The following is a 26146-nucleotide window of genomic DNA, read 5'->3' as shown; positions in this document are numbered from 1 at the left end:
AATTATATAATGGGAAAGTCCACCCAAAATTGAAATGTCAAAACTTGTTTGAATTTCTTTTCTTTTTTTTTTTTTTTGTAACAGAAGAACATATTTTGAAGAATGTTCAATACAGTTTTGGTTTACATCGGCTTCCAGTGGAAGGACAAAAAAAAAATACAATGACAGTCAATAGGGAATCATAGTCATACAGTTTTGGAAAGACATGTGAATAAATGATGACAGGTTTGTTTATTTTTGGTTGGACTATCCCTAGTTTTAAAAACATTAAAAAATGGCTTAATATTTATAACCCTTCTGATTTGTTTCCTTTACAAATCTTTACAAATATTAATGAAAATGATCTAAATTCAACTTTCCTTCCTTGTTGACCAGCATCTCGATTTAACTTGGAGACTGAGTGGAAGAACAACTATCCTCGCTTACGAGAGCTTGACAGGGTAAGAATCAGCTCCTGGCTAATCTAGACTAGATCTTTAAGTCTTGGATACCTCGTTAAGTTTATTTTAATTTAAGTAATGCATATAATCAATACAACATCATTTAGTATTATTAATATAAATATGTTGCTAAATCTGTCCTTGCAAAAAGAAAGTGGGACTGACTTACAATTCTGTAATGTACTGTAAAAGCTCCTTAATAAGCATATGTGAGCTTAAGTTTATGTTTTATACTGTGTATGTCATGCTCTTTATTCATAGAATGAACTCTATGAGAAGGCCAAAAATGAGATCTTGGATGAGGTGATCAGCTTGAGTCAAGTTACACCAAAACACTGGTGAGCACTTCTCTTTTCATTAACTGTAAAATTAAATGTCGGACTCAAATTGATAATGCATGCTGTCTGGATGGCATCTAACTAATTTTGTTCTACCTTGGATTTACAAAAACATGAAGTTGGTAGTGTAGTAGTGTGTTTGTCATTCATTTATTCATTAGTTCATTCATTTTATTCATTATTATTATTTTATACATGATATACATGTACATATATGATATTTAATTCTATGATATTAATTATTTGCCAAACATATCTTTTGATATCATACATCCAAGGTCAAAAACCATGGATGATATTGAACATGTTGTATTGTGTTAGTAGCATATATCCTGTCCATCAGCAAAACCACAACTCACTATACTCACTCTTTGACTCATTGTTGGCTGACTGACTTTAAACTCAGCTTCTCCATCTCATGGCTTCAGGGCTGACTCTACCATCAGAATGGAGAGCTGCAAGCTGTAACTGGAGTTATGATCCCAAAACCCAGAGGAGCAAGCTAAATGAAATAGATCAGATGTTTGTAGGCGGTCCAGTGTGCTCCACCATTCTCTCAAATCAATGGCATGATGAATAGCTGGAGGGTGGCTTCTCTGGGCTGCGCTAGTTTGGTGTTATTGAAGATGTGTGTATATTGATGTGCCACGATAGAACAAAGCAAACAGGAAGCTATGAAATATGGTGACTTTTATGATAAATGAGCTTGGCCGTCACCCTCAGAATAATCTCATCTTTGTCTTATTGTCAAAGCCTATACTGTACTTTCCACATGACTGTTTAGAATTATGAAGTGCATTTTTGATGTTATTTGATAGTTGAAGTGACTGAAAACAGCATAATTAACATTGTTAATTCTGCTTGGTCTCTATTTGATAGTATTAGTCATGTACATACGTTTTGTCTTTGTAGGGAGTCCATCTTACAGAAAAAGCTTTGGGAAAGGGTCTCAACACACGTTATTGAGAACATCTACCTGCCTGCTGCTCAGACCATGAACTCAGGCACTTTCAACACCACTGTAGACATTAAACTCAAGCAGTGGACTGATAAACAACTTCCTCATAAAGCACTAGAGGTAATCATTGCTGGTGAAACACTGCTATTTCTTAGTTAGTTACATTTCTCAAATCACCAGGTACAAAAAGACTGTTCATGCGAAATGTAGAAATTTTGTTCCCCTTTCTTTCCCCTTTGCTCTCTTCTAAATGTTATATGATATCATATTGCCAATCAAAAGTTTGGGATCTATAAGAAGTTTTTTTCTTTTCTTTTTAAAGAAGTCTCTTATGACTGTATTTATTTGATCAAAATTGCAGTAAAATAGTAATATTATCAAATATTATTAGATTAAAAGAACTGTTTTCTATTTTGTTAAATGTTAAAATGTTATTTATTTCCAAGTTTTCAGTAGCCATTACTCTAGTCTTCAGAAATCAGTAGTATTTTTGAAATACTATATATATATTTTTGCAGCAATGTAAAAAAACAATGTAAAAATACCCCAAACTATACAGTCCTGTATAACATCATGTGGAAATACAATTTCTCTTGTCCAGTTTTTAAACCCATCTTCTTTTCTTTCATACTCAGGTTGCTTGGGAAACATTGCAGGAGGAGTTTGCTCGTTTCATGGCAGAATACAAAGGGAAAGATCAGGATGACATCTTTGATAAGCTTAAGGAAGCTGTCAAAGATGAGAGCATAAAACGACACAAGTGGAATGAAAGGGCCATGGACAGCTTGGTAAATATCATGCAGAAACACCATAAGTTCAATGTCATTTTGCTAATGGAGCACACAAGGGTTTCTTGAGTTCTGTTGGTAAATGTTACTCATGTATGTTCGGTATAGAGAGTGATTCAACACAACGCTTTGGAGGATCGTTCTATCACAGACAAGCCCCAGTGGGACGCCGCTATTCAGTTCATGGAGGAAACGCTAATGTCTCGTCTTAAAGACAGTATGTCTACCCCTCATAAACACGTTTCTTGTCTCTCTGTGCATGGAGTGTGTGACTCATCTTCCTGTGTTGCAGCTGAGTCAGTAATAGCAGATATGGTGGGGCCAGACTGGAAGCAGAGGTGGCTGAGCTGGAAAAATCGATCACCAGAGCAGGTTCGACAGACGAAACTACATATTTGTCCACAGTCTTATATATATATATATATATATAGTTTGTATGATCATGGAGCCTAGGTACTAGTGAAAAGTAGGGCTGTACTCAACCAAAGAAAATCTTGTTCGACTGAAGTCCTGAAATTTTCGACTAAAAATCGACTAAAAATTAAAAAAAAAAGTTCAATTAATTATCTGCACAGTACTTAGTAGCCTTGTTGTCCTCCTAAATGAATTTAAAAAAAATAAAAATAAAAATAGTAGGCTATTTGCAGTATATTAAATCATTTTGTTATCAATTTTAACAAAATACTGCCACACTGAGGACTGACTATTAAATGCTCTCACAATTAAATAAATAATATTCAGCATCAAACCTTCTATAGTTTATTGTTCACTCTTGGGTTGGGCTAATCCAAAAAAGGTGAAAACAAGGGGGTTTTTCTGAAGACAGACTGTTACCTGTGAAACAGAGGTACTCTGAAAACACCCCCATTAGCAGTAAATGCTTTTCACCTGATGAAATGAGCGCAGCAAAACTGATTAAATGAACGCGGCAAAAAATCGACCAATCTGAATTTTGGTCAAACCAGAACGTATCGACCAATTAATCGACTGGGACAGTACAGCTCTAGTGAAAAGAGACTCAACATAATTTTCTTTCCTTATTGTAGCACATCCGTAATGAAACCAAAAATGAGCTAGAGCGTCTGTTGAAACTGCATGAAGATCACACAGCTTACCTGGCCAATGATGAGGTCACTACAGTACGCAAAAACCTGGAGGGCCGAGGAGTGGAGGTGGACCCTGTACTGGTCAGTGAGACCCTGAGTGAAAATTATGTAGAATCGCTGTCTGCACATCTGAATGTATGCTTTTTTATACTAATGTGTATATAACTGATTTCTCTATGTAGATCAAAGACACGTGGCACCAGCTCTATCGACGTCACTTCCTGCAAAAGGCATTATCACATTGTAACCTCTGCCGGCGAGGTTTCTACTATTACCAGAGACACTTTGTAGATTCTGAGGTAGAGAAGATGCCTTTTTTAGTAAAATTTAGAATTTTTTTTTTTTTTTTTTAGAATGAAATGTTTGATTCAATTTATTTATATATGCTTATTTTTTTTTATTTTTTTTTGTTATTGGTTATAGAAAACCAATAGATAAATTGGTTGGTAAATTGATTGCAACAAAATTAAAATAAAATTATTTTATTTTAAAATTAAGATAAAATTGGTAAATTGATTGCAAAAAAAAAAGCATTTTAAAGTGCAAAAATAAAATAAATAAATCAAATGCATTTTAACATTTAATTAATCACAATTGAATAACCATTGGTGTCTGTTTTCAGTACTCCAAAATTATGAATTTATTTAAAAATGAAAACCAGAAATTATGAATTATCCATAACAAAACAAAAGTAATTTGCTCTCATTGTATAACTGAGCTGAATTATCATCGTAGCATTTTTCTCGCTCTTTCGGCCAAAGACTGAAAAGTTTTGGTGTTTCCTTACTTTATATAGTTTTTTTTTTTTTATACAGCATTTCTGTAAAATAGCTGTTTTTCTCTAAAAGCTTAAATTTTGCTAATAGTTTTGCGTATTTCTCTGTGTTCCAGCTTGAGTGCAATGATGTGGTTCTGTTCTGGAGGATCCAGAGGATGTTGGCCATCACAGGCAATACTCTTCGACAGCAGCTCACTAACACCGAAGGTAAGCTTTCCTGCAAAGTCTTCAGTTTTGGTTGTCTCTCATTACTAATTAAACAGACTTCAGTGAGAGGGAACACAGTGACAGACTACTGGTAGCATTTCCATTCCATGGTCAAACAACACAAGCATTTGTGTTTGTGTGCAGTGCGGCGCTTGGAGAAGAACGTTAAAGAAGTATTAGAGGACTTTGGAGAGGACAACGAGAAGAAAGTCCAGCTGATCACAGGCAGGAGGGTTCAGTTGGCAGAAGACCTCAGTAAGTTTAGCCTTTTACTTTCCCTTCATTCAGTTAGTGAAACATCAGCAAGACAGGTCGACCACCAGAGGGCAGTGTTGTTTTGCACTTAAGAGACCATTCCTTTGGTCTATGTGGGTAATTTATCCATTTATCAAATTTCACTCCAGCATTACATTTCTTGGTCCATTTATAAAAAATTTTCATGAATACTCCCAACCCCAACCTGCCCAATGCAGCAACAGTTCAATTGATTGATCCCCCCCTCCCCTTTAATGTTTAAGAATAAACTTTTTGAATATTTATTTATTGTAATAAGCAGTCAGAATAGTTAATCAGTTCTACATTAGTTCTAGCCTGGACCCCGCCCACAACATTTTTCGGTCTGGACTTGATCCATTGTGGAATAATTATGATTGGTTCAGAATTAGTTGGGCCAATCAAATTGCCAGGTCGGGCTTCATACGATGATGGGCAGATGATCTGCCGTTATGGAATCATCACGTTATCAAAGAGCGCTTGGGTTGACCTTAAAGTTGACTGCAGCTGGAGAAAGAGATGTATACATTCTGCTATCACGTCTGTTGTAAAAGAAATCGACAGCTCATTAATTTTTAAAAGATGAACAGAGAACTGCAATCAAGGCATGTGTCAATCGGAACGATGTGTTTTCCGTCCACAAACACACGAATCCCTACGGGATTTGGCAAAAGTTTATTTTATCATCTGGCTCCGATGGTCGTCAAGATGGGGCAATGAAAACCCTGTGGTAGTTGTGGTTTCTCCTTTGGTCGCACTCATGGAGAACCAAGTAAAAGAAGCAACGCTCATTATTTTACTACAACTTCCAGCGTGCGTGTAGTTGAGCTCTGTTGACAACTTTGCGTAGGTCATAAAAAACACTTACTTATCCAATTGATTGCAGTTTTTTTTTTCTCCCTGGTTCGGTTAAGACACGCCTCGTAATCAAAGCCCTATGGAGCAGTATCAGACTCACATTCTGACTAGAGTCAAGTCAGGCTACATTTGTTCTGCATTTGTTCAAAAATGTCTCTCCCCCCAATTTGTGTTTGACACATTTGAATTCTAAACCTTTTTAACCATTCGTACTTCAGTGTCAGGTGTCTGTGGTTGGAATTCCACTGTTTTCAATCCTATTTGCACTGTACCTTCTTCCTCATTTTAAATTATATTAGTTCAGAAAAGGGTACTGATAGCTTTTCGCACACTCTTCTCACACACTCCCTCTCATTTCTTTCCTGTTCCTTCCTCTGTTGAGGCTTGAACCCTTAATTGCCCTTCACAGTGTGGGAGACAGTGTGAGAGAGCTCCTGGCTGCACACTGCCTGCTGTCTGTCATGTCTTCAGCCCTGGTTACTGTTAAACACTCTGTTGATTAAAGCAGCAATTTGTGGAGGCACGACTGACATGCTCAGACTTGATCTCGTGCAGACACACGACTCGCACACATGTAAATCCCAGTGCTGTCATTACTGTGATAACAGAGAGTGAGGTAATGGCCCTGCCGCCCAGGTTAGTGTATGCTTAGACACAATGGTCAAACTACCCATACACTGTCTTGAGTCATAAAGAGCCACTCTGCCTTCTAAATGAAGTATGTCTTTGTGTATCTAAGAGGCCTCTCTAAATGTTTAGTCTCTTTTGATCAGGATGACTTGTGTAAATGTCTTTGCAGTGGACAGGAAAAAGCATGATGGCTTGTGATTTTATCCCATAACTTAACAAATATCTTCCAAGAATATTTTTAGCTGTCATTAAAGCATTGCAAAGCTTTCATATAGACGTTTTATACATTCTGCCTGTTTTAGGAGACTTAAGATTTTAGGACAGTCTTTTAGGACAGATATTGACCATGTTAACCAGCAAGAGTGCTCAATCGGCTTTTGTATATGCCCGAATGTAAAGACCAGTATGTTTTTTTTTTTTTTTTTTTTTTTTTTGGTCCTGTGAGCATGTCCTCTAGTCCTAGTAGATGTCTGACCCTCCACTGTTCAAGCCCGATGCTTGGCGTTGGGTAATCCTTAGAGTGGATTCCTGTGCTGTAAAGCATGACGTTGCCTGGTGGATAACCAGCACTTAGGGAAAACACAAGCATGACCTCCCAAGAAGTGGCTGTTATGCTAATAAAAGCAAGTCTGGGCATGCATGCATGCATCAGTGCCCTAGTGGTTGCCACTGCACAAAACACATGGTCACTCTATTAAGGTGCAGTCAGTCTTTATGAAAGAGAGAGACGCTGTGATGACAGGTCTTGGATTGTTAATAATGGTTGCCATGATATGAAAAACAATGGCTGCGTTTAGTAAAAAGTAACAATTAGGGCTGCCAAAGTGATCAAATATGACATCATTTAAATGTTTAATAGTGTAAATTGCGTTAGCACATAAAAAAAAATAAATAAATATAACTTTTCACTTTGAAAATGAAATACTTTTTTTGAGGCTCGTAATTGCGCTTCGGGTGACCATTACGCTTTAAAAAATGCATTACATCACGTTTTAAAGCAAAATATTTGATATTGATTTCCAACATTGTTAAAGATTCATAATCAAATGTTTAATCTATTGAAAGAACTATATAACAATACATTGAATATTTCTGATTAATAGACACATTAGGCATTCGTCTGACTCTATTAATAAATAAAATTATATGTTTTGAATTGGGGCAGAAACTGTTTCTTATTATAAATAATTTCAGACCCAGCTGTTTTCATCCTGTCGTCAATGTGGTGCGTTTTGTTTTAAGTTTGAAGTGTAAAATGGCTTTTCTATTTGGCACAAGTTTACAGGAATCATAATGGCTTGATCATGTGCAGTATCATATTATATTCATTTTTTTTTTTTTTACAGTATTGTCATTTTTTGTGTACATGGGTTAAATCAAAAGCATGTTTGTATAGATTTCAGGCCAGGGGTTTGCCAATGTGTGTTAAGTATAAACATACTACATTGTCTGTTCTGTGCATACACAATTTCCGCAGTATGGTGTTTTTGTAAGTGCATTAGTTTGGCCACCCTTTTTGATCCAGTTTTGTGATTTCTGCCACATCCTGAAGGGATATGCAAAGAACATGAGTTTGGACTGAATCCTGGCTATTTCCAATGCCTTTTCAAATAGCACGGAGGAATTTTTGGGCCTGTCTGGCCTTGCCGCCTTTCCTGCGTGAGGTGGCATCATGTTCCCAGGGTTCCTGGAGCTTTTGATGTATTTTGATGTGCTGTCTTGGTTTCCTCTCTGAGAGAACAAACAATCTTATTTTGACCGCACTCACCTCCTAAATTCTTAAACCATTTAAACAACAGCAAGATTTTCAATCTGGCCCTGTTTCAGCATCAGTATACTTCTCTCAGAGGATCTCAAATTAATATGATGAATGCTGAATGATTTTTAGAGTGATCCCCCCCCCCCCCCCTTTACCAGTTATCATCTTACAAGCTGAATCCAACTCTCTAAAAAATGAAGGTTCTTCATTGCCATGTATGTTTCCATGAAGAACCTTTCCATTGCACAAAAAAAGGTTCTTTATCAGTGTAAAAAGGTTCTTTAGATTGTTAGAATCTTTTAAGAACTAAGAGGTTTTTGGGTCATCCCAAAATGTATCTTTGATGGTTTTGCTGTAAAAAAAAAACACCTTTTGGAATCTTGGGCTGAACCTTGGGCAAAAAACCCCCCAAATGTTTAATAACCCATAGTTTACTCTCTCAGTTGGTTCTTGCTAAAGTTCCATCAACTTTGAAGTATCACTTTCTGACCAGGAGTTTTGACAAGCGTCTCTTAGATGTTTGACTTCTGGAGTACTTCTTGAGATTTTTTTACAAATCAGTGAAGCCCGTTACTCATTACAAAGCACTCTGAGCGTTGTGCTTCAGTTCACTTTGCTGACGCTTTGCTAGAGCCAATCTTAGACTGTATTGAGTTCACAAAATTGGACCTTTTATGCCATTGATATATTCCTGGATGGTGATTTTTAGAAGGTGGAAAAGTGGGGGATTTATTTTGGGTATATGTCTCCAAGCCACATCTATCCCTCGTCGCCCACCTTACAAGACCCAACAGGAAAAGATTCCAGAATCCAGTAGCGGACGGGAGGGGGTTAGGAAGCAGGGGGATTTCAAGCTCCATGCTCTTTAAATCACCTATGAGCTGTTGTTACACGCTCCCCGTCTTGCTCCCTGTTTGCCTTCTTTTTTTTTTTTTTTTTTTTTTTTTTGGACGGATTGGAAAAACTGACAGCCCCCTTCATAAAGCGAGAGATGTATTGATGGGCTCATAGAACCTGGGGCTGGGCCAGGGGTTGAGTCCGGCTCACACGAGGCCATGAGGGGCTATTACTCCCACAGGTGCAGGGAGCTGAGCTGCTGACCCTGGCCTCACCTGTCTGCCTGTTTGAAGATGAGGAGCTGGGGGAGGACAAGGGCACTTCCCTTAACAAAGAGAAAAAAATTTAGCCCCTGGGGCAAAGTCTGGTGTTAAGAGCGATTTGCCCTTACTTGCAGGCAGGCAGGCAGGCAGACAGCTGCTCTGGTTTCACACTTGGGGATTGAGCATGTGTGAGTGAGAGAGTGGGAATGCGTGGGATTAGATGTGCAAGATGGCTGCATTCAGGCTTGTTACTGTGGCTGCCGCCTGTGGGTGATGTTGTGTGCGCGCACAGTGCCGAGGCAGCTGTATGGCACTGTGCCTTTCGCTGGAGCTCTGCCCACATCGCTAATATGCAACTGCAGGCACGTCAGGCGACGGCTTTATGAGTCTTTGATTTACCTAATAGACTCAATTCAATTACAGCAATCCAGGCCGTGTGGGGCTCCCTTTCTTGTCATGACATCCGTAGACTTGGCTCTTGGTTGCCGTTGAATTTTTTTTTTTTTTGAATGGTGGAAAATTGATGTGTGAATGAGTAATTATTTTTTAAGTACTTACTTTTTAGGCTTTTTAAGGACCTTCAAAATTAGTCTTTGAGACATGGCAACTGAAGTGTGGATGTCTTTTCCCCACTATCAGAGCATTACTCTCACTTTTTATGGGGTGATAGGACATTATTGCAAAGAGGAGGGGAGAGCAGGACAAAACTAGTCTGGGACTCAGACTTGCAACTCTACAGGAGTACTACAAGTCTACAGGCATGTGAAAGTAAATGTGGTTGAAGTTATTTTTTTATTGATTTTTTGGAATCCATTACTTTTTGTTTTGGTATCCATTACTTAATTAGACATAATTTAAGGGTACAATATGTAGGATTTTTCGTCACCAGGGGTCGCTAACCTCTTACAATAACAAAGGCATATATAGATGACACAAAGCATTAAGCGAAATTATGGATCTTCTCGTCAAGCTGGTGGATCTTTTAATGGATGAGTGAATACATTTATGTTTGTAACATGACTGTGGTATGAAGCGGGGCACGATTGCTAATGAGAGACCCAGTTGTCCATGTCTGTTGACATGGTTACTATGGCAGTACGGGCGGAAACCGAGGGTAATGCGGATATCACGCCATTGACTGGCGACTCCTCACCTCTGCTGACGTCCCGTCTCCTTGGTTAAAATTTTCTCACGATTTACAAATAGTTGGAAACATTGGGGTTATATATTACAAAACATTGGCCTAGTGGTTTTGGATATTTTGCTGCAAAATCCAGACCTAAGTGAAGGTTACATCTTCTCCACAGTTTCACCTCCTGCGTTAGGATTATACAGAAGTTAAACCAGATCAGTGTTATGCGGGTCCTTAAGAAACTCTGTTACGTTCAGTCTCCCCCTCATCACCTTTGCATCATTTTGTCTCTCTCATGAAAGGATGACATAGAAACCAGTTGAATTGCTCAATGGAAACCAGTTTAAGTGCTCAATGAAAACCGCTTCTCTGTTTCCTCGTAGCGTTGTAATGTACTGTTGCTGCCCCTAAGCTCTGTATACACAGGGTTTAACTGTGTTTGCATGAGGCGTTAGGTCATCACAGAAGCTGGTGTACCACTTCTTTACAGTGTATTTCACTCTCACTCTCTTTGCCCTCTATCTAATCATTCCCTTGACTGTATGTTCTTGCCTTTTATTGGATTATCTAGAGCTGGGTTTATGAAACATTGTACATATGGTGCAACTCAGGTGTGAACTGTTGATCATGTGAGTGTTATCATCTGTTCGTGATGTTGCCCTGGCAGCTAGATTATAGTGGCCTAGGTGCGGTAGGGGCGTCACCAATGGACGTAGCTCAAATGCCTCTGGGTGCAATTGGATATGCCTAAAACCAATCAGAGCAATGAAGGAGATGACGTATGCTGAGCGACGTTCATCTGTTATCCACCTTATTCTGCTCTAAACAATGCGCGCTGCCATGGTCGTCATCATCTGGTTGCCAACTTCCGGTTCGAATCTGCACTATGCGTTTTTGCTATGCGTTTCAGATTGACTAAATCAAAAAACAAAACAAAAAAACATTCATCGAGTTTCAGTTCATTAATGAGACCAGAGTCCAGTATATATAAGGTCATTGTACATATCCTGTACATTTCAGAAATCAAAACTTCCTTGTTAGTCCAAAAACAGCTTTTACTGATACCAAACTCAGAAAATTACTAATTTCAGATTTTGTTGCATTATTACGTCAGAGTGCAACGAAAGACCGCCTCTGCAGAAGAACGCCTACTTCTACATCATTGCCTCTTTAGCCCCGCCCATCGAAATTATGAAACGTATGCAAACACAGGATTACTCCAGCAATATATCAATAGATGCCTCTGAGCATTACAAGACATTTTGCAATCCATGCCCCCCCAAAACGAGTTACATTGCCCCCCCCCCCTACCTCCCTCCCTTCTCCACTGAACATGAGCGAATTAGCCACCCTTAAAAATATTGTAACTTGAACTTTATTTGCCATATCCGAGACTTTATTTGTTCTTGTTGCTTTTCTGCAACAGATGAATAAAAATCTATTCGTTTTTGTTTTATTCTTATATATCTCTAGTTTGCGGGAGTCCCGCAAATCGTTTTATTCTCCTGCAACCCCCACACGCAGATTGAGTGCATGACTCGCACTCGGCCAATCAAATCTAGTGCCGTGCCGTGCACTCTATTGTGTTGGGAGTGCACGTCTCCAGATCAAGGGCCCGGTCCAAGGATAGTGTCGGGAAATGTCGGGTCAAGTTCGGGCTCGGGCAGAGAATCTAAGCTCTAGTTCACTCCTCATACGCTAAGGAAACGAGAGTTGACATCCAGTCTCTTTGGTAGAGAGAGAGAGAGAGAGAGAGAGAGAGAGAGAGAGAGAGAGAGAGAGAGAGAGAGAGAGAGAGAGAGAGACGAGAAAAACTAACAAGCATGCAAATGGAAATTATCATTTCTGAAAAAATTAGAGCTATTTTTTTTTATTGTGCGATTAATGTATTTATTGACTATCGCGACAGGCATATATACATATATATATATATTCACATTGTTGGCAAATGTTTCAACTATGTAACAAGTTTTCAAAACAATTCCACACTTGTAATGGCAGGGATGTTGAAAAATATTTTAATATGCAAAACTGTTACTCAATCATAGAAGTGGACGTTTACTTCCAAGTTTTGAATGTGGTACACCTATCAAAGCAGAGTTTTTGGAAGTGTAGTACATGTCTAATGTAAAATGTACCTGGAACCTAATTACCTGGGGCATCTTTAGTCGACACCCAAGCGCCTACAGTCGACACTTAATAATATCTTTATACTCTAGCATCTGCATCTTCAGTCGACAACTGGCTTCGAGTTCACAATCCCTAATTTGTTCCCCTATAACTAACTTTCTGCGGAGCATTAATCGCCGACAGACTTCAGACAATGCCTTTGAATATGCTTTAATCATGGACGGAGGATCTCGAGCAATTCTCAGAGACTCCCACCAGCAAAAGGAATACAACAGTTTTTATAGAATAGGAGCATGGAAACATTGTATAATTTTCCTACAATTTAATTGGTTCTTCATAGGCAAACCCTTCTGTTACTACTACTTTCTACTATTACTACTACTTACTAAATTACTCCTTATTTTTTCCGCGGTGGTAAGTGTCATTCTGGTTGTCCACCTACTGTAGGTAGGTAGAAGCAAACTCTGTTTTCTTGATTACTTCATAATCACAAGGTTTGAAACCTAGACATCTGTCTAGTTCCATTTCCCCTATTTGTTCTTTATTTACACTCAGACACTCAAAGTCACAAGTTTTTGACCAAAAGGAAACATTTAAGATTCAAAAGCATATGGATGTTGTTCCTGCAAGAAAAATAAATGTTAGTTATGATTAATTAAAAAAAAAAAAAATCACAGAAGACTGAGGGTCAAAATCAGCATGGAAAATACTAAATAGCTTATTTCTTCTAAATTAGGATGTGTTTTGATAATATTATAAGTAGACCTCAGAGAATATTAAAAAAATGCAAATATAATATTAAATAAATACATTTCAGTTTTTTTATAGTAAAATAATTGACATACTGCTATAAGTAACTCCATATACGACACTTAATGTTCTTTTCCAAGCCGGATTGGGCATGTGGTTGTCTCTTCAACTGGAAACCATTGAGTCATTCTTGCTGTTGAACCCTGTATTGACCTTGTTTTTATTGATTTATGCAAATTATTGTTCAGTTCACTAAAGACATGTCCAGAAACTGATTCAGCCAACAAAACCGCACGCTTTAGGATGTCACACATCTTTTTCTGGAGAACTATATGCACTTGCCTTTCATCTGCGGCCAGCTTCTATGTTTTTCCTCCTCTCACTCCCGCCTCTTCTTTCTCACACGCTCCCACCATATTCCCTGCACCCCGTTGCTCTGATGTGAAAAGCATATTTTTGGCCTGCCCCTCTAGTGACAGAAAGACGATTATGCCTTTCTTTCAGGCTGAGAGGAAACCGCTCCCATCTCTAAAACAGCTGGAGCGAGCCCCCCTTCCACCCGAAGCTGGCTTGTAGCCCCAGTCTTCCCATGCAAGCCGATAATGGGCCGCCCACTCCTACCAACGTATCCCCGTCACCCCACCCAAGTGCTCTCAGAGGTCCTGCTCTCCACATATTAATCTCTCAACACTCGTCATCCCAGTGAAGGAAGTATTTTCCCACTTCTCTCTTTTACCGTCACCTACCTCTGAACCTGGGAAAACGGAAGTTAAATGAGTGGGAAATGGGCCGTTGATCTTGCATTTCCATTTCAGCATTCGTCCCATCCCAAAAAGGACCTCTGGGGTTGTCAGGATCTAGTCCCGTTGTTAGTCGGTCTCCTGCAAGGCTGTTCTCAAAGCCTCTGCACACCACACTATACATCTATCTGTCAGATAGTATGTTATGAGGTAATAGGAAAACCATACATTTCTTTCCTCGCTGAGGAAAAACAGAGCACTTGTTGCAATGCCTCACCTTCTGGACCAGTCATGATGACACTGCATGACATAGTGCTGCTCCTTTATCATGTCTTTTCTCAATGAATAGTTAAAAGAACGGATTTACTGAAGCTATAATTTTTGTCCCCGGCATCACTTTAATATATTCTGCAAACTGCGGCAACAAAGTGTGTTTTTCTCTTTTAAATCCAGAGTCCTAATATTCAACCCTTAACCTAGAGCACAATATCCATCAGAATACGTTGTCCAACCTAATGATCCATTAAATCAGGACCTGATGACAGGCCTCTTGATTTCTACACACACATTAGCCAGTTAATATGGCTGTAATATTCAGACTTAAAGAGATTTCACCCGAATTTACTCTCCCTCAGTATGCTGGTTGTTTACTGTATAACAAACAACTGAACAACCACAATACAGGTTGTTCCAAACCTGTATGACTTTCTTTCTTCTTTGGAACACAAAATTTGATATTTTGATTGTTTTTGGCTTTATAATGAAAGTCACTGGGGGTCCAAAACAACATGGGTCTAAACTGCAAAAAAACACAGACATTTTGTAGAATGTCATCTTTTGAGTTCCAAAGAAGAAAAGTGAACTATCCCTTTTAGATGTCCATCAGTGGTGCAAGGAATTAGGGGTGGGATGGAAATGCACTGTGACCACCTGCAGTTGTGAGAACTTTATGCTGACTGACATGCAGTTATGAGATTGTTCTTTCCAGCGAGGGTAACTTTTGGTCTCAAATACACGTAGAGGGGCGGCCATCTATTGTCCGGTTCACTGTTTTCTGGCTGTTCCACGTCTTGACTTGCCCTGGTCTTACCTGTGCCAAAGCCCTGTAATTAAATGCTTATTGGAGGCCAGGCTTGAGGGAGGCTGTGAAGGGTAGGTGAGGAGTTCAGCATACACCTGGGTTGACACAAGGCTGTCTGCACAGCCCTTATACGCAAGAGTCTCTCATGCAGCCTAAGGAATGAGTAAAGTCAACTCCTGTTAGATGCACCATCAGATGTTGGTCAATGTTACTGACTGTTTGGTGTGTTGAAATGAATGCTACAAAAATGTCTTCATGGTCTGCAACGACATCCGCAAAACATTTTACTTCAATATAGGGATTGGGAATGATGGGTTTTTTTTATGTTATGAACAATCATTTATTTTTTTTTTAGTTTGGAATGAATAGATGTGTAAATAATGACAGAATTTTTGGGAGAACCATCCCTTAAAATGTCCAATATCTACCAATTCAGATGAAATCATATTTTACATTTATCTTGCATGTAATGCGATATATATTTTTTAAAAATTGTAGTCACTGTATCACATTGTGATAATTAGAATAGCGCTATAGTATATGGCCTAAAATGTTATCCTAATAAGTGGATCTAAAGGTACAGTAGAAAGACCATAAAGATGGCTTTTTCATATTGGAACAGAAGGAATACTTGTAAGATTTGTTTGTTGAGTGCATTTTTTAGCCAGTCATGTCAATGCAAGTTCTGGGAAATCAGCTTACTATTGACTTATTAGTTGTCTCTTCACTTTATGCTGTGATGGGGAAGTGTTTTAACTTCAAGAAATTATGCATTTCATCTAACTGGCTGTTAGATTTCACAGACTCAAGTAAGCCAGTTATCTGAGGTAAGCTGGAAGCTACCCTCATGTTGAACCCTGAGGTTTTCCACAGCAGAGCTCCGGCAGCAGTTCCTCTCCTCCTTGTGAGCATATGTTTTAGAGATAACTTGGAGTGCTGATTTGTGGGACTGCTGTTTTCCATGGTGTTGCGACACCCCAAAATTAACAATCTGTCGTCATTTACTCACCTGCACACGCCTAAAGTTATTTTTAACCCTATTGGCTTTCATTGCATGTACAAAAAAAAAAAATAACAACGGTACTATATTTAACGTGATTAAATATATTATATTGTGCTCTACAAAGGAGAGTCAGTCATGCAGGTTTGGAAAAACATTTCAGGGTGATCTATCAATTTAAGGACCTCTCTGGTTTTCTGTTTGCCGCTTGAGAAGCTTTTTATCTTGCTTGTCACACAGGTTTACACGTGATGTGACATTGATTTTCTGTAGACCGTCTTCAGCAGTTTTGTTTCCGGGAAGGCATGGTGGGAAACGTGAGCTGCTGAAAAGGCTGTTGCCACATTTTAATTTCTTTGCCATTTTCCCCATTAATGGTCGTGCTACTTGATGGCAAATACCGAAGGCCACCATTTATATCAAAAGGGATTGAGTTTCTCTTCAACTCCATCTCCTTGGCGGTATCCCGTGCCCTGACTCTCGCTTTTTTCCTCGTCCTTCTGTTCTCCACGGCCACACTGTTTCACAGTCTAATTACAGGTCAATTAAGGGCTTTCTCCAGCCTTCTGCCGCTCCGGCCCAGGAGGCTTAGAGGCCCGCAAGAGTGGGAGTGAAAGAGATATCATTTCATGTGGAGATCAGGCGAGAGCCCCTTTCAAAGAAGGGATTGAGGAGGAATCCTGAAAGAGAGAAAGCCACCACACACCTCCTAAAAAAGAAGGCTGCTGGGACAGGGGCCAAAGGATTATGGGAATATTCATGACCAGATAAAGAGAGAAGACCTATGAATGGATGTGTCCAAAAGCTCATCTCTTAGGTAAACAAGGGTCTAAATGGAGTTTGGACCTGTTCTCGGACTCACAGAAGCAGGGGAAGGAGCGGTTCTCTCTCCTGCTTCACATTTCCGAGGCACTGAAAAGACCGGTCTTGTTTTGGCCTTTTCTTAGCCGTCATTCTGCGTTCCTGCGTGTGGAACAAACAGATGGTGACCAGAAATAAATATCTGTTTCTCACAGTCTTTTCAGACACTTTAAGCCCATATACACACAAGTTCACCTCATCCTTAGCTGTTCATTCTTCTTTAAAACTTCATTGGCTGTAAACGTACACGTTTTCGATTTGACAGTTTCCATGGACTTGCGGTTTCCCCCCACATCACGTCCTCTTGATTCATTCCATGCCCAGTCTCCATGCTGAGTCGTGTGCTACAAAGTATTCTTGGTGTATTATAAACAAACAAACAAAAACTTTTAGCATTCAACATCACATAAATTCTAGGGATGCCATTTATCTCGGTTTTACGTTTTTGTTGTAACAATTTTTTTTCCCTCTCTATTAGCTGGTTTTGTATATCTATTTGCCAATGTCTGGATATGTAATTGTTACCACTTATTTCTGGATTTAAAGAGGTGGGACCAAGTCATTGTTTTGCAAGTCACAAGTAAGTGCATTCAAGTCCTGAGTCAAGACAGGCAAGTCCAAGTCAAGTCATCGAGAGCTCAAACTTCAAGTCTTAAACGAGTCATTGGTGCTTTTTGCACAAATTAGTGTCTCAGTGTTAATTACTTTATTAAATGAAATGTATATAATTTACTGTATATCGGGAAGGCTTTAAAAGAAATCAACTTCAGAAAGGAACCACACACAAGTGCTTTGCCATAACTAACCTCAGATTAGTTTAATAATTTATATTCAGTACTGTGTGTGGCTGTTTTCCTCGGCATGGAATGCCATTGAGTAAATTCTTGAGGCAATGACTGAGGGAAACAGAAAATATAGGGAACTTATTAATAATTAATACATAATTATTAGATAATTCTTCAGGAATTATTTATAACCTGAAATAGTATTCGAAAGTGAAAATATAAGGAAATGAATTGTTCTTCAGAAAAGAACATGGGTGGCTTGAGTTTCATCTCCACACCTGCCGTGTCACCAGGCCCTTTCCAAAACTTAATGCCTGTTATATTTTCTAACCTTCACCATCACTCTATGTCCCTAGGCACAACAAAGATACTCAAAAGTCTAAGTCATGAGATTGCTTACGTGTTCAGAAGGTGCTGATGGGTCATGTTTCCATGCTTCAGGATATTTGTGAAAGTTTATGTGTTTGTATGTGTGAGCACGTGTGCGTTTTTTGTGTGGATCAAAGTATTGAATTTCAGACCTTAGAGATGTCAGATGTCCACAAAGGATGTCTTATTTCTTTTATCCTACACCTCTGAGAATGGGGAATCCCCACACCACAAATGCACCTAAAACGGCTGCATAAGCTTCGGATGACAGTATTTCGTTACGGCCACAAACTTGTCGCCCAGTGTCCACTTTAAAAACCCAGTTAACCTAATGTCATATGAGACCATGGATTGTTTTTTTCCCCCACACTATTAGGCCACAAATGGTCTTGCATAAATATTTAACATGCATAACAGCTCTGCTCTAAAACCTAGTGAGCTGCCTCGCTGCCAACTGGTCATTAAACTTCATAAATTACTGATTTGGAAGTTTCTTATGAGGTTTTCAACTCTTGACTTCAGTGTATGTGACGCAAGATTTAACAAGCACTAAAAGTTACACTTTATATGGTAACACTTAATTTTAAGGTGACATACTTACATGAACTTACTATAGTAATAACAGTAAATTATGCATAATTACAAGTAACTAACCCTAATCCAAACCTTAACTATAGCAACTTGTTAATTCATATTACTCAGAATACGTTTGAGTAAGTATACAATGGAACTACATCACCTTAAAATAGTCTTTATTTTAAGGTGTCATTGTTACAGTGTAATTATACATTTAGGTTTTGAGCAATATTAATTAACAACATAGGGTTAGGATTGGAGATGAAAATATCTCATATCACAATTATAGTGACCAGAATTATCATGATTATCAATATCATGTTCTTGTTAAAATGAGATGAGAATGTTCAAAAAGAACTTATACACAATAAAATTATTAACTCTATGCACTTCTTTTAAGCATAAACAATAAAGCTGCAATATGTACAGATTTTGTGTTAAAAAATTATCAAATGTATAATGAGCGAGTACATCATGAAACCATTTTCAAAACTGTGTTTTTGTCTTATCTTAAATCACTATGGTACACATACACAAGTGTTTATATTCGGACCATTTTAGACAGTCGGGAATAGTACATGCGTGACACACGGTTAGAAATAAACAGAGAGAAATAGCTCAGTTTTTTTTTACTTTTTTTTAATATATATTTACTTTTTATGAATGAAAGTATTTTATATTTATATTTTTTCTTGCATCATCAACCATCTTGGAATTAATTCATTTGTTTATGAAAGAAACTGCATAAAATTAATCTGAATAGATCACACTAAACTTCAAGAAATGTAAGTCACATCTAATAAAAAAAAGAAAAAGAAAGAAAGAGAAAAAAGTCATATTTTGTATATATAAAATGGAGCCCTATTTTATTTTATTTTATTTTTTTCATTGTGCTACCCCCTGGATTTATGTTACATTTTACCACCCACTTTCAATCACTGTAATATATATGTATGTAACACATATATTTGTTTTCTTTTAAAGGGATACTCCACCCAAAAATGAACATTCTGTTGCAAACCTGTATATGTTTGTTTCTTGCACTTTGGCACCATTGGCTTCCATAGGTTTTTTTTTTTTTTTTTTTTTCTACTATGGAAGCCAAACAACTGTTTGGTTCCAATCGTTCTTCAAAATATAGGCATGGGCGGTAATATGGTATACCGCGGTATCTAAAAATAGCAACAGTATCAGTTTCAATAGCATCATAAAAAAACCCTATGCATTTATATAGGAGACAAGGATTAAATATAACTTATTTAATGGCTAAAGATGCTTATGTTTGGTTCTCATCACACGACAGTGTGGAGGAGAAAGAGTTGGGGAAAGAGAGGGAAAGATGGCAAGTTGCGCACCGAGTGACCTGGTTTCGAAGAAGAACATGACTTCTGCAGTTTGGCAGGGATGGGCATTTCAAGCAAAAATAATATTTGAAGATCACCTGGTATTATTCGTTTATTATTTGAAAATCGCAACCCTCCACCACATGCACACACACGCATGTAGGCACACGCATACAGCGGAACAGATCATGCGACGATTAAATATACAGTAGGTTTGAAAAAAAAAACATTTTGGTTTTATTTATGTTTAATAATATAATGTTTTTTTTTATTTCATCTACGTTGATTATATGAAAAGGGAACTGCTTGAGATGTATGAGATAGGATCATAAAATGCCTAATATCGGAAAACATTTTGAATGAGTCAGACCACTTATGACCACTTGTTTTGTAGAAAGCCTTTCTTTTAAAGTGAATTTTTTTTTCGTATAAATTGTATCTTCATTTTAATAAATTTTTCATCAATGAATTGCCAGGATTATTAAATAAGAAGCAAATATAGTAGACAATATAATCAGGACACGTAGGTGCCGGCGTGTGACCTGGAGCACGTCTCATAAATTAACCGAAACTCGGCGTATAAGATGCATGCCTTAAACATCTGAGAAGTATAAAGCTTGAAATGTCTACTTTTAAACAAAGAAATTAAAAACTAAAAGAAGTGGGCTGTTCTCTGCTTATGTAGGCTAATTCATATGAAGTGTGCATTACTCTCTATGGTAATACACACGGGAATACCGTATACTGCAGTTTGCAAAAATATTGCAAAATTTGGATACTGCCCAAGCCTAGTCAAAATATCTTCCTTTGTGTTCAGCAGAAGAAAGAAACTCATACAGGTTTGCAACAACTTGAGTGTGAGTAAATGATGACAGATTTTTCATTTTTGGGTGGAGTCAACTTTTGGGCTAAATTGTGAGACCGTAACAACACCTCTTTGAGAGATTTACCCATGCAGGAACCAAAATTCTAAATGAGAAAGAAAATTGAATTTCAAATTTTAAAGGACATTATCTTGCATCATCTTCATTACCTTTCCCCCCTCTCTTTCGCATAAAGTTGTCACCTATACCCACTCCACCTCCATGACTCCCTGAAGGGGACAGGCTTTGAAGTAGCATGTGAAGGTGAGGAGGTGCAATAGAACACCGCCTCTTCATCATCTGCTCCTCAACCGCACGCACCTTTGAGGGCTGAACTGTCAGTGGTCACCATCTGGTGTTTGGGCGACAGAGAATATACCCACAGTGGCTTTTGACGCGACTTGATACTTTAACTGCAAGAAAACCTGCAAAACATTCTTATGCATACGAGTCCACTTGAAAGTGTGTCTCTGCAATGATGTGGCCAGGTTAGGGTTTTTCCCAGAAGAAGCTTGAACTTGAAAAGATGAGTCAATTTCACTCAGTTCAGCGCAGGGGAGATGGAATGGTAATTGAAATGGCATCATTATTATTATGTGGTTTGCTCACATTTGCGTTTCTCTTTTCAGAAAAAGTACGTGAAATTCAGGAGAAACTTGAAGCCTTCATTGAAGCTCTTCACAAAGAGAAATAGAGAAGTAGGTGGTTTTTAATTTCCACTGCATGGATAAAGGAAACAGTTGAGGGAAAGTGATAGAAATTGACCTATGGCTAAGCCACGCCCTCAAACACGATCAGCCAATCACAGTCCGCAGCTAACCCAATACACTCGGACATTCTCTACTTTCACTTCCATTGAAATTCATTGCAGTAAGTCAGTTTTCATTCGTTTCTCTTGTTATTTTAAGTTTAAAATGTTTGTCAAGTTTCCCACTTTTTTATTCAGCTCTGCCCAAACTTGATATGGCGTTCAAACATTGAAGGACGTGAGAGAAAGCAACTCATTGACTTGACTGTTTATTTTCTGGGATTGCAGAGGTATTTGCAGAAGCAGTAGTCAGCAATAGGTCAGAAATAGATCAGCAATAGATCTGCAACAGATCTGCAATAGGTTGATAATCTTTAAAGATAAAAATAGACAAAAGAAAAACACACATTAATATAACAAAGATGTTACTTGAACTAACATTTAACGTCTCATTTACCTTCAATATAAATCAACTAAATCAAAATACTTTGACAAGAAAAAATAAATGTTAACAAACTTAAACACCTTTCCCTCAAATCACACCAAATCATACAAAATCTTAGCATCAATCAGTGATGTAGCAAGCAAACTAGCAAAATCCATCAAATATGCTGAAACACAATACTGATCTCTTATAACTTATAGATTACATCAAAAATAAATAAATAAATTTATGTTCAAACTATGTTTATGATGTACATGCAACTCTGACACTAGTTTCCTGAGTCGCTGGGCGACAGTGTGTATTTCTTTTACCCTTTCCCAAGCCACATCTCAACCAAGATAAGTGTCTGCTCTGGATAAAGTTATGCGGTAGACCACAACACCAACTAAACGCGGATAAATTAAACAAGGATGTCTACATCTGTTCTAAGTTAAGTCAACAACGTATTTGAATGTTATCTTTAAAAACTAACGTAGCGTTAGTCTAACGTTAGACGTACATTAGAAAACATTAACGTTAGCTTCTAGCTGCGTTGTACATCACTTCACTTAGCTTCATTAACGTATCTGTAAATAACCGAGATAACAAATGTTAACAAAGTTGAACGATTCATGTAAATACTGTAGCACCAAACGGTGATGGCAACGATATGTGGTTTATCACATTTACACTGTGACCTGTACGTTTTTGCCTGGAGAGCTGAAGCTTTTCATCGACCTTCTCAACAATAAAATTATTAATATAACCCTCCAATGCATAGTTAAGGCCCTTTAGGTGACTTCAAGATGATGTATAATCTTTCTGTCTCCAAAAATCACCAATTGCCTCCTGTAAAATGTCTCCAACTGTGACAGCTGCAATAGCGCCCGTGCCGAATGTTGATGGTTTGTCCGAGTGACTGGAGGGGGCGTGGCTTAGCCATAGGTCAATTGTTTACGATGGCATTTATGATTAATCATTGAATTATAATTTATACTTTTGTAGACTCATGTAGTATCATTTTATTTAAAAAAAAAAAATTGTAATAAAGTGAGGGCTGCCTAAGTAACAAGAAATGCACTAAAAACAAGAAATGAACTATGCCTTATGAATTGTATGCAAAAAGACTTTAAAGGAGTAGTTCACCCCAAAAATGTTATTATGTCATCCCATACTCATCCTCTTGTTGTTTCAAACCTCGAAGATGAAAATTGTGACTTACTCACCCTCAAGTTGTTCCAAACCTGTATGAATTTATTTCTTCTGCTGAACGCAAAAGAAGATATTTTAAAATATATTTGGGTAACCAAACAGTTGATGGACCCCACTGACATTTAGTAGGTGGAAAATATACTTTGGAAGTCAATGGGGCCCATCAACTGTTACTGACATTCTTCTAGATATCTTCTTTTGTGTTCAGCAGAAGAAAGAAATTCATACAGGTTTGGAACAACTTGAGGGTGAGTAAGTCACAATTTTCATCTTTTCAGTGCTTACTCATCTTATTGTACTTAAGTAATGAAGCATTTTAATTTGGCTATTTTTATATACTGAATGCAACATGTTAGCAATTCATTCAAAATGTTAAATAAAACAATGGATAAATAAAAAACGTGTTATAAATGGTGTTATATAGTGTTCACCGTAGTATTAAAGTTTATCATTATTATTATTTAAAATGTATTTATGCTTTTTGCTGGATTTCCTGATGTCCTTTTGTCTTCTTTCAGGATCATCTTGTTTCTGGACAGTCATGCCCTTACAGAAGAAAATGCACTGATTAAATACAACATCCTTTTTCTGTTCACCCTTAATCAATAACTTTCTTCCCAGCTTCTTGTCTTCTCTGTTTTTAACGTACACACACACACACACACAGAGAGTTCCCCCTTGGCAACAGTGAAAGTAAGTGAAGTGAGCTGGAGTCCCTTTACATTTGCTGCATATTTATTCACTGTTGGTGAAAAAGCACTTACTTGACTAGAGAAGATACACGTCATGCTTTTTTCTTTCTTCCTCCAGTGCTTAAAAGACACCAATGTGTTCACCAGACATGTTCTCAGAGAAACCAGTCAGACAGACATGCACATACATCATCTCCCATCCCTGCTTCCCAATAAATGACTTTGTCCGGGTCTCTCTTTCCCCTGACTTTCTTTATTATTCAAGGGGAAGTTTTTGGATAATCCAAATGCTAAAATGCATCTGTTATTGATTGGCCTTGCTATGAATAGAGAAAATATTTAAAAATGTCTTATCACTAATTGCCGCCTTTGTTCATCTTTTGGAGCTGTGATTTTACAACATTTTGACAAAATCTCTCTTATGACATATTCACAGTTAGGGAGGTCACAGTTAAAATTATACGTGTTAACATCTTAACAATCGACCACCATCTAAATCCTTTGCTATTATTTTGTAGAATCTGATATCAATAGTAGAGTAGATCTCATCTGCACCTTGTTATTACCATTTGTGTGTAGTCACACTTAGCTTAGTTTAAAGTTTATTCAAGAAACGTTATGAGACTTGGTCTTGAGACTTGGACGAAACATGGAGACATTACAAAACCAGATTACACCATTTGCTCACACAGATGAATGAAAATGCAATGGCATATCCGGTCCGTCACTTTTGCCCTACACACCATTTCCTCTCACTTTGTTCTGTCTTTTTCTACAATGTACTTTGAGAGATTCAAATGGTTCTGATTTTCATCAGTCATCTTCAGCTTTAGTGCACTTTTATTATTTGCTTGCACATTTTATATCTCGCTCCCTGGAATTTGTGTGGTCTGATTGGGTTTTATATAAAATCCTCTTTATGTCCTGATAATTTTCAGTGTAAGGGACACCACACCATTGTTCCTGGTTGCTCAAACATGTAAATGGGTAAATATATATGTACTTGTAAAGTATCCTTAGAGTAAGTTCATTGAAATCATGGATCTGTTGTCACAATGGAAAAATATACGAGTGCGGTGCTTGTAACAGAAAATCTGTCGGTCGATTTGAGAATGTTTCCACGTTTTTGTTGTAGATTGTAATGTTTGCATGTTGTACCCCAGCAGATGTGGTTTATTTATTAAATTGGTGTTTAAAGAAAAGTAATAATAAAAGTGACTTTAAAAGTATGTTTAACAGATCTCCGTTTAAGTTGATATAGGATGGTTGAATTTAGCTTGCTGTTAAACTTTTTGTCAGGCATCACAGTGTATGTTTTTTTTAATTGTTTTTTTAAATGGTTAAATCATAACACATTTATTGCACTTTGGAAATATTTATTGAAAAATCCACAGTTTGGCCGTATCCTTGACTCATCTTTCTCTCTGTCCAGTAGTCTTTATGCTTAAATAGACAGGATAAGTAGAATAAACTCAAAATTTCTCACTCAAAAGTCAAAAGTCCTTAACTGGTGGGCCACCCAACCTAGCCTGGCTAACGTCAAACCGCATCTCATTGACATTTAGACGTGGTCTGGGAACCACATGTTCATTTGCTCGTATTTGAGGTGTGGTTTGCGAATGCCCAGAGCCGTTTATTGGGTGCTACGAATGTCTATCAAATGCGCCTGTACGTAGCTCATAGCCAATCGTTTCAATTATACAAGATGATATATGTAGAGCGTAAGAAATTTGACAAGTAAGAAGACGATGGGTCAGAGATTTATTTGCGTTCTAATCTACTTGGCACAATATCTAAGGCTGCATCGAAAGGTAACTTCGCATCTGCTGCCATGTTGGATCCATTGGTATAAACAAACTGCTTCGGTGCGTCGCATAGACTGTGTCATCGTCTTGCTCCTCCCTCCCTGTTTTATGATTGGTCCCCTCGCTGAGGCAAAAATTTGGTCCATGGTATCCAGACTACCTAGCAGTGAATAAAATCACGCTGTGCAAAGGCATGGGGAAACCCAGGCTACACCCAACCTGCAATTTCAGCATTCCTGCAGCTCAAAAATTTGCACATGGTGCAAGCTATGGCAATGTTGTGGGTTCGATTCCCAGGCAATGCATTAACAGATCAAGAGCCTGATTTACTAACATCTTGCGCCAGCGCAAACCCTCTGGACAGGATTTAAAAAAAGAAACGCAGGGCAGTGGAGTTGTT

General features: G+C 38.0%; 1 protein-coding gene across 6 annotated transcripts in view; it reads left to right on the top strand.

Moving 5' to 3' along the window:
• Positions 1–25170, top strand: part of opa1 (OPA1 mitochondrial dynamin like GTPase) — a 44463-nt gene extending 19293 nt beyond the window's left edge. For all 6 annotated transcript variants that reach the window (XM_089134246.1, XM_039647720.2, XM_039647721.2 and 3 more), the window contains 12 exons: positions 376–440; positions 702–778; positions 1691–1856; positions 2372–2524; positions 2633–2741; positions 2817–2896; positions 3571–3711; positions 3813–3929; positions 4522–4615; positions 4760–4870; positions 21495–21563; positions 23768–25170. In XM_089134246.1, coding sequence (XP_088990372.1) covers positions 376–440; positions 702–778; positions 1691–1856; positions 2372–2524; positions 2633–2741; positions 2817–2896; positions 3571–3711; positions 3813–3929; positions 4522–4615; positions 4760–4870; positions 21495–21559 — 1178 coding nt within the window. In that variant the 3' untranslated portion in view covers positions 21560–21563; positions 23768–25170. The remainder of the gene's footprint in view (positions 1–375; positions 441–701; positions 779–1690; positions 1857–2371; positions 2525–2632; positions 2742–2816; positions 2897–3570; positions 3712–3812; positions 3930–4521; positions 4616–4759; positions 4871–21494; positions 21564–23767) is intronic.
• The last annotated feature ends 976 nt before the right edge of the window (positions 25171–26146 follow it).

The sequence above is a fragment of the Pimephales promelas genome, chromosome 8, assembly GCF_988280905.1.
Source record: "Pimephales promelas chromosome 8, fPimPro1.hap1.1, whole genome shotgun sequence".
In the NCBI taxonomy this organism is placed as follows: domain Eukaryota; kingdom Metazoa; phylum Chordata; class Actinopteri; order Cypriniformes; family Leuciscidae; genus Pimephales; species Pimephales promelas.
Note: the sequence above shows the minus strand (reverse complement) of the source record. Positions and strands in the feature narration are given on the sequence as shown.